Source organism: Verticillium dahliae, genomic scaffold, assembly GCF_000150675.1.
Source record: "Verticillium dahliae VdLs.17 supercont1.4 genomic scaffold, whole genome shotgun sequence".
Lineage (NCBI taxonomy): Eukaryota > Fungi > Ascomycota > Sordariomycetes > Glomerellales > Plectosphaerellaceae > Verticillium > Verticillium dahliae.
This window is the reverse complement of record NW_009276925.1, coordinates 1,120,955-1,128,425: the sequence shown is the minus strand read 5'-3', so window position 1 is coordinate 1,128,425 and position 7,471 is coordinate 1,120,955. Positions and strand designations below refer to the sequence as shown.

The 7,471-nt window shown below is 57.6% G+C and overlaps 2 protein-coding genes across 2 annotated transcripts; both read right to left on the bottom strand.

The window, feature by feature from the left end:
• Positions 1-2,655: 2,655 nt before the first annotated feature.
• Positions 2,656-4,674, bottom strand: VDAG_02703 (choline dehydrogenase; the record flags this gene model as incomplete). The annotated part of the gene is made up of 4 exons (XM_009653356.1): positions 2,656-3,475; positions 3,556-4,304; positions 4,358-4,544; positions 4,595-4,674. The coding sequence occupies 4 exons, from the start codon at positions 4,672-4,674 to the stop codon at positions 2,656-2,658; spliced, it is 1,836 nt and encodes a 611-aa protein (XP_009651651.1).
• Positions 4,675-5,533: 859 nt separating this feature from the next.
• Positions 5,534-6,383, bottom strand: VDAG_02702 (uncharacterized protein). The gene is made up of 5 exons (XM_009653355.1): positions 6,247-6,383; positions 6,161-6,187; positions 6,078-6,107; positions 5,909-5,999; positions 5,534-5,837 (listed from the first exon to the last, which is right to left on the bottom strand). Exons 1-5 carry the CDS (start codon positions 6,296-6,298, stop codon positions 5,708-5,710), a joined length of 330 nt encoding a protein of 109 aa, XP_009651650.1. The 5' UTR covers positions 6,299-6,383; the 3' UTR covers positions 5,534-5,707.
• Between the last annotated feature and the right edge of the window lie 1,088 nt (positions 6,384-7,471).

Sequence of the window (7,471 nt, the reverse complement as noted above, 5' to 3'; positions counted from 1 at the left end):
CCGATGCAGATGCGATGATCGAGACGTCAACTACCTGCTCTGATCGCTCTGACAGGTTTGGGTTGTATGGGTTTCGCGTACAGCATCATTCTATCATGAGGAGACTGCGAATGCTGCTGTTGGCCACCAGCAGCACCTTGCTCTGGATCAGATCGACCACCAAACATGGCGAAGGAAGGTGTGGCAGGCAATCAAAGCGGACGGCAGTACACAGCAACGGGGAAACGTGGGGTTGGGAAGCGAAGGGACCCGAGACAGGTGGTTCGCGTATCGAACGAGACAGCAGGTGACGGGTGTAATAACATTCAGGAACCAACATGGCCGCGAGGGACCACCTTGGGCTTCCTACATCTTCATCATCACAGGACCTCGCCCCGGATCCCAAACTAGACAATGATCCCATGGGCCAAGGCATGGGCCGAGACATGGGCCGAGACACATGGTCGAGATGGAAAGGGGTGGGAGCATGGGTTCCCCAAACTCTCAGATCCCCCTCCACCACCAGCCCCAGACCGGCTGATGAGAGGAGACGGAGGGGTAAGGAACGTACAATGTGGTTCACTGAAGGGGGACTGGAAAAGGGGGCAAGGGGGGAGCAAGCAGTGAGCGGCGGGCTGCATACTGCAGACGCACGTGGATTTCCCCCCAATGCCATGCCGCCAGAGGTACATGTACAGAGGAGATTGTTACAAATGGTCTGCCATGGTCATCACAACGGGTCGTCCCTTGGCTTGGGGTATCCTAGTTTGGGCAACGAGGGAGAGGCAAGCTTTCATGACGAGCAGGGGGTTTGTACGTTTTCTTTACCCGGGTATTCTCCCCTGATCCTGGGGACTGCGAGTATGATGCCACGAAAGCAAGGGCTGACGGGGGAAGAGGCTTCGGGGAGGCGGTCATGGTAGGCTTTAAGCAGTGCTGATTGCTCAAAGCATGCGGGTCCCCCCGTACATGATTACAAGGACGCTCCCGAGCGAGGATTCGCGAGGCGCTTGGCGCTCGGGGTACCGAACCATGGTTTGCGCTTCTCGATTCATTCTCTGTTGGCTTTCGTCCGAATGAGAGACATGGGGGGGTCCGCTGTAAGGCACCGGCTCGTGCTGGAGACCTTGACCTGACCTTGCTGATGCGGGCCGGAAAAGCTGTCTCCACCTGTATTGCTTCGCTGCCTTGAAAAGGGTAGTCATGGTTTCGTTCTGGTTGAGCCGAGATGCCGAGGAACTATGCTGCAATGCAGAGGTTCGGCTGAAGACACTGCTGGTTTGGCATCTCGAGGTTTGATGGATGGCAAGGTACTCCTCTGTCAGTCCGCTCTCACCCGTCGTAGCAATGGCAGCAAGGGGGAGGGATGCCACACAGCTCACCGTTGTGAAGACTTGTGAGCCTCTTCGCCATTTTGCCTGCCGCCGGGGGAAAACGCCCGCAGCTCAGGCTGAACTCACAAGCGCCGTCGCAAGCGTTGACCAACCTACGATTGCGAGTCCCAAAGAACCAAGTGTCGATACCGCCCGAGGGTCTAATAACCCGACGGCACCATTCATTCTCGCCCTCAGGAACGCAACGCATTGTGAGAAGAAGAAGGGCGGGAAAAGGCGGACATGGTCCAAATCCCCCTCTGGCGGCGGTTTTCGCCGCGGACTTGATCGACGCTGATTCGACAGCTGCCTCTAATCCACTGGCCATCTCCAACCCCAAGAAACCAGATCTGCGTTAGCCCAGATTCAGGCTTGGACGACCCCTGCGAGTAGGCGGTGGGTGGACCCCCGAGTGCGTTGATCGAGAGAGAGACGCGAAGAGTAAGGACGAAGATGATACAGACACAGAGACACAAGAGAAGAGGGGAACCCTTGCTTCTGCAGCACACAATAAGGCACGTGTCGAAGAGGCTTGCTCGCTAGAAACGGGAGTTTGTCCGCCACGAAATCTTGGTAGCCCCCCGTCGCCCGCCCTCCCATCGCTTGTCGCCCATCATCTGCCAGCCATGCACAAGGCCAGAGTAGGATGGACCTGCAGAAAGGCCACTGCAGAGCTCAGGTCAGACTGCAATGGGGACCGTGTCCATCAATCTGAACGCGGTCCACAGTCATCCGTTATCAATCTCGATCAGAGTGGCTGGTCCCCGCAATGAGATGAGCCCACTGCCGAGTTGGAGACCGCCCATTTCTTTTGCCAGGGCATTTGGCCCAAGTCAGGCACTCGAAATGGGTTGACTCTGGGTCTGAGGGGACATGGGGAACGGGAGATGACGAGGGGGAGACCACGTATTCCCGCGTGGCGTCATATCAAAACGTTAGCAACACAGCGAAGGATGACAACGATGGAGATTATGGGAATGACAGGCTATGCCTTGGTTTTTGGTCTCTCGCGCCGCCCAGCTGCGTCGTCTCGCGCGGGGCGCGTGATTTCTCATTGCTTGCCAAAGGTAGGTATCCGAAATACGTAACGCTTGGCCATCTGCTGGTCCCAAACTTCCCTGAGCACCCAGCCCACGAGACGAGTAGTAGATCAAAGGTCAAGCCGTCTCAGAATCACATCCTCCCGAGCCGGACAGACTACTCCTGTATGCTGCCAAGAGTATCACTTGAAGACGGAAAAGTCAAAGAGAAAAATGCATGAGCAAACAAAACCGCGCCACGTCATGTACGCATTCATCGCAGGCTAAGCAGCCCGCTTGATGAAATCTGCCGCCCTCTCAGCAACAGCGTACACAAGGCTCTGCGTAGTGGCTCGAGGGATCAGCGGGAACACGCTCGCGTCGACGACACGCAGGTTGCTGACGCCATACACCCGGAACCGCTCGTCCACCACGCCGCCCTTGGCCCTGGGCAGCATCGCCGCGGTCCCCGCACGGATGGTACTCGCTCTGCGCCGCCGGCGCGGATCCATCTCTCCACATTGTCGGCCCGTGAGCCGGTGGTAGCCCGGCTGGTACACCGTGCCGCCTCCCTGCAGCAGCGCGCTCAGCGGCGGCGTCTTCGCCACGGCCTGAAGGTGCAGGGCGATGACTTTGAGGAGCTGGAGATCGGCCGGGTGGGAGAGATAGCGCGGGTCGACCTCGGGATGCGTCGTCGCGTCGCGGGAGCGAATGTGCACGGATCCACGCGAGAACGGATGCTGCAGGACGCCGAGCACGGAGATGAAGTTGCCCGGGCCGGAGGCCCTGAATAAGAGGTTCGAGTCGTTGGAGAACTGGGGCGAGATGCCGCCCTCGATGATCAGCTCCTGCGCGACCTCGCCGGTTGCGAGACCCCTGGCAATGAGGGCGTACTGTTCGGCGAGGCCTGCGAGGCCGGTCTTGAGGGCTGTACCGCTCGTGTGAAGCGTTGTTGCAAGCTGCGGCAGCGACAGCAAGCCAGAACTGGCTCCTGACGTTGCTAGACGGCCGGTCTTGTTGTGAAGATACAGATCAAGCTGCTCCTGGAAGTACGTCGCGTTGGCAAAGTCCTCATTCGTCGGGACGCCAGGTTTGGTGGCGAAACTAACAGGGCGTCAGTATTCAATGTCTGATTGCGACAGAGCTAGAAAACAACCCGACATCAGTTGTGGAAGCACACTTACCCGAGCGGAACGTAAAGATGATCCTGCAGGTTCTGTCCGACATTGGCATTGTCCACCTTGACCTCTATGCCGTGCTTCTGCAGGAGCCGCTTGCCCCCAATACCCGAGAGCTCCAAGATCTGAGGCGAGGCGATCGATCCGGCGGAGAGAATCACCTCACTACGAGCATCTGCCGTGTTCTGGGCGCCGTCCTTGGTCCACTGGACACCTGTGGCTACCGCACTGGACCGAATCCTGTCCACTAGAATCTTGTCGACAAACGCCCCGGTGATGACTTTGAGGTTCGTTCGCGTACGAATGGGACCCAAGTAAGCATTCGCAGCGTAGCTCCTCTCGCGTCGCGAAGGGTCAATGCTAAGGGGGTTGACAAACCCCCCCAGCGCCAGCCCGCTTCGAGGGTCTCCATTGACACCCAGTCCCAGAGTCTCGTATGTGCGTGGCCACGCCGGAAGCAGCGGACTGTGAAGATCCGGAAACGCGTTGACAATGGGGCCCTTGTAGCCATGGGCTTTGGGGTCAACAGAATTCAGGCGCAAGTCCTGGGTCAGCTGTTGAGAGGGCGGCACAAAGGTCTCTGACCTCTCATAGTATGGCGCCAGCTCCTTCCACGACCAGCCCTTGTTGCCGAGCTCACCCCAGTTGTCAATGTCCTGTTGCGCGGCGTGGGTCCAGAACATGAAGTTGACGGCGGATGAGCCGCCGAGCTGTTTGCCGCGAATGTGGGCGAATACCCTATCGTTGGCGGCAGTCTGCACACTGTTAGAAGGCAATGAGGGCACAGCCCGGTTCTCGCTCCTCGTACCTGCGGGATCGTCTTGTAGTCCCAGTCGTACTTGGGGTCACCATACATGGCTGGGAAAAGCCCGGGCACCAGAACGTTGGGGTCCTCGGAATGGTCGTCGCCCGCTTCCAAAACTAGCACGGAGACCTTTGGGTCATCGCTGAGACGCCTGGCAATGGTGAGACCTGCCGTTCCACCACCCACGACTCTGTTCGTTGTCAGAATGAGGCAGAGGTGAGGATGATTCACGTCACTTACATGTAGTCGTATACGCTCGCCCCAGCGGCGGCTGCAGCACCAAGGTTCATGAGCCATACGGCAAACGACTTGGCAAACATGACAGACTCGAGAGCGCGAAAATGAAGAGTAAGAAGAGGTCAACGTATCAGATACGGCACGGCGGCGATCGGACATGGGAGGGCAGTCGAAGAGTTGTATAGGGCGGGGATCCACGGATGAAATAATCCATCCATGGGCCATGTCTCGGATTCTGCTTTCGTCGTTTGCGTGAAGAAAGACAGGGGATGGCGGTGGGATCACACAATGCAAGGCCTGCACAGTTGCAGGGTGAGAGCCAGATCTGGCAGTCGGCGTTCCATCTGTCAATCAGCACAACATGGCATCTTTGGTCGATGGCGCGGTTCGAGGCGAGCCGAAGTGCTGCGTGGCGCACAGGGTATCGAGGCTGCACAGGACCTTGATAGGCCTGGGTCCTCTTGAAGGCGTTTGAAAGGCTTCAATGTGACGGGTAATTACTCCAGCCTGCGGAGAGGGTGACATGCGCGGCGGACTTCCGCAGCCGCAGGTTGCAGGCATGTTCAGCTCGTGGGGTCGCAAACGAGGTTGAGACGTCCTTGAGGATTAGACAGCTGGAGAGATAGATTGTGAACCAGAGAAGAGTCAGTGGTTTCTCGAGTTGCTGCCATATCCATCCATCGACTTCCGGCGCTGTTCTGCAAGGCTGCGCTGACTGAAGAGCGATCCCTCGAATGAAGACAAAATGCCCATGTCCATTGGGTACACAGACTACCTGCCTGGAAGGTGGCAGAACCTGCCTGGAAGGTGGCAGAAGACGAAGACACGGTGGTATAAATCGTATCGCTGTCGCTCACCAGTGCAGAGCCCAGCGAAGGATTCCAAGGGCCGGATACAATCTTCCTCCAGCACCTGACGAAGAACGTACTTTGTAACAGCTTCAAGATGCAATACTTTTTTTGCAGGGTTCTCTAATCATCCAGTCGTGATATGGCCCCAGATCTCTCCTAGTATACACAGACGCCTCCGAAAAACATGATCATAGGATTCTCGAGGGCGGGGTGGTGATGTACATGCCGCGCCTGTGCGTGGTGTGTCTCGTTTCGGTCGATCGATCTAGTCGGACCTCGGGCGCTGCATCGCGGGGTGGGACATGATGAAGGCCCTCCGCTGCGCCTGACGGTAGGCCTGTTCGACGATGGGAGATGTGTCGGATCGGATGACGCTGCCGATGGACATGAAGAAACTGCAACGCAGGTGGTCAGCCAGGGTCGGTCTTGTCTTGGTGGGGAGAGACCGAGAGGTCTCGAGACGAACCCGAATGTTGATCCGGATCCCAGCATGTACTGGCCCAGGGTCCTCATGATACCGTTAGGTCCAGCGCCGTAGCGGAAGATGCTGACGGTGCCTGTTATTTTCTTTGTCAGTCGGCGCATTCTCGGGTTCGGTGCGGCGGAGTGGCTGTAGTGGGCGGGTGCTGACGTACCAAAGATGAAGCCCATGATGGTACCGACAGCTAGTAATCATGTGAGCTTAGGGTCTTGCGCTGAGGGGGCTTCGTTCACATACTGCCACCCATGATGGCTCCCATCTTGACTGCGACCTGTCAGTACTCCGACGCCAATGCTAGCAAGGGTTCTTTCATGTGCTCGTACGCTTGTCCAGGTTGGATTGGGCGGCAGGGTGGCCGCCAGCGTTCGAGGGCATGGGAGGCATAGTGGCGGTTGAATTTGTAGGAGAGATTTTACGTCTTGGGGACAGAGATGATGTTGTGGAATCGGACGGACCTCGCGTCTGGAGAAATCGCAACCTCAACAGCGTCGGGTCAGGCACTCAACTTTCGACACTCGATCGCGATCCAATGAATTCGACTCGAGTGGAGGAGCAACAGCAGGGGAGCTTCATGGTCCGTGCGTCTTCCATGTCACGTGGATCGTATGGGGAGACGCAAGACGGATGGATGAGCTACCACAGTGCTATCCGAGGCCTGCCACCAGCACTCCCTAGCACTCCCTAGGGAGGTACTTCCACTAAATGATGCCTGCCCCCTAACCTTCAGGCCGCCCAGTGCTGTGCTCTCAAGTGAGCTGGATTTATGGGTCTGTCAGGCGTCTAACGGAGGTTTCCAGCTTCCAGCCCAAAACGTCGGTGTGGAATAGCCCCGACAAGCATTTCATGATGCTCGTGCAAGAATCCCATATGCAAGTGACCTTGTACCATCGCATGCCTTAGCTGGCTCTCCGTTGCTTTTTTCTTCCCTCTTGCATCGCAGCCAGTGGCCGTCAACTGGCACAGTGCAACGTCCCTGGCCGTGCGGCTCAGGCGCGTGTGGTCTTTGGCCCGTGTGTCCTGACGCTAAGCGCTTAGCGAATCATTGCTGGGACGAAGAGCCAGAACGTCCTCCCAACTGAATTGATCCTTGACCACCTCAACTGGCCTTCCAACTTTTTGCTGTCGCCAGACGCGCACCACCGTTGCTTGCCATCGACTTCAATTGCTAGGTGAGTTCACGGCCCGCTGCTCCTTGTATCCGTGTCGGTTTTTCCGTCGCTGTCGGGGTCCGTGCTCGTATCAGGCCGCCTGGCCGCCCCATTTACCGCCGGCCACCCTCCTCCTTGACCCTGCGACCGTGACCACTGACTTTTCCCTCTTGCGCCTAGTCACATCATTTTCACGACCTGCCGCTATACCTACGATATAGCAGACGCGACTGGCCATCTCGGAGACGACTTGTTCGAGTCGTTTCTGTCTCGGACGGACGAGCGACCAACCATCGAGCTGCCGACGCGTTGAGCCTCCCTCTCTTCTCCTTCGCCCTCCTCCCTCCTTCTCTCACCATCGACGAACGCCGAATATCTTCCTCACCATCTGCGACAACAT

Excerpts from the sequence above, each read along its gene's own strand:
- VDAG_02702 (XM_009653355.1), bottom strand. The coding sequence starts at position 6,298 with ATGCCCTCGAACGCTGGCGGCCACCCTGCCGCCCAATCCAACCTGGAC. Across the intron at positions 6,108-6,160 it reads GGGAGCCATCATGGGTGGCA|CTGTCGGTACCATCATGGGC; the intron begins GTATGTGAACGA and ends CATGATTACTAG. Across the intron at positions 6,000-6,077 it reads CATCATGGGCTTCATCTTTG|GCACCGTCAGCATCTTCCGC; the intron begins GTACGTCAGCAC and ends AGAAAATAACAG.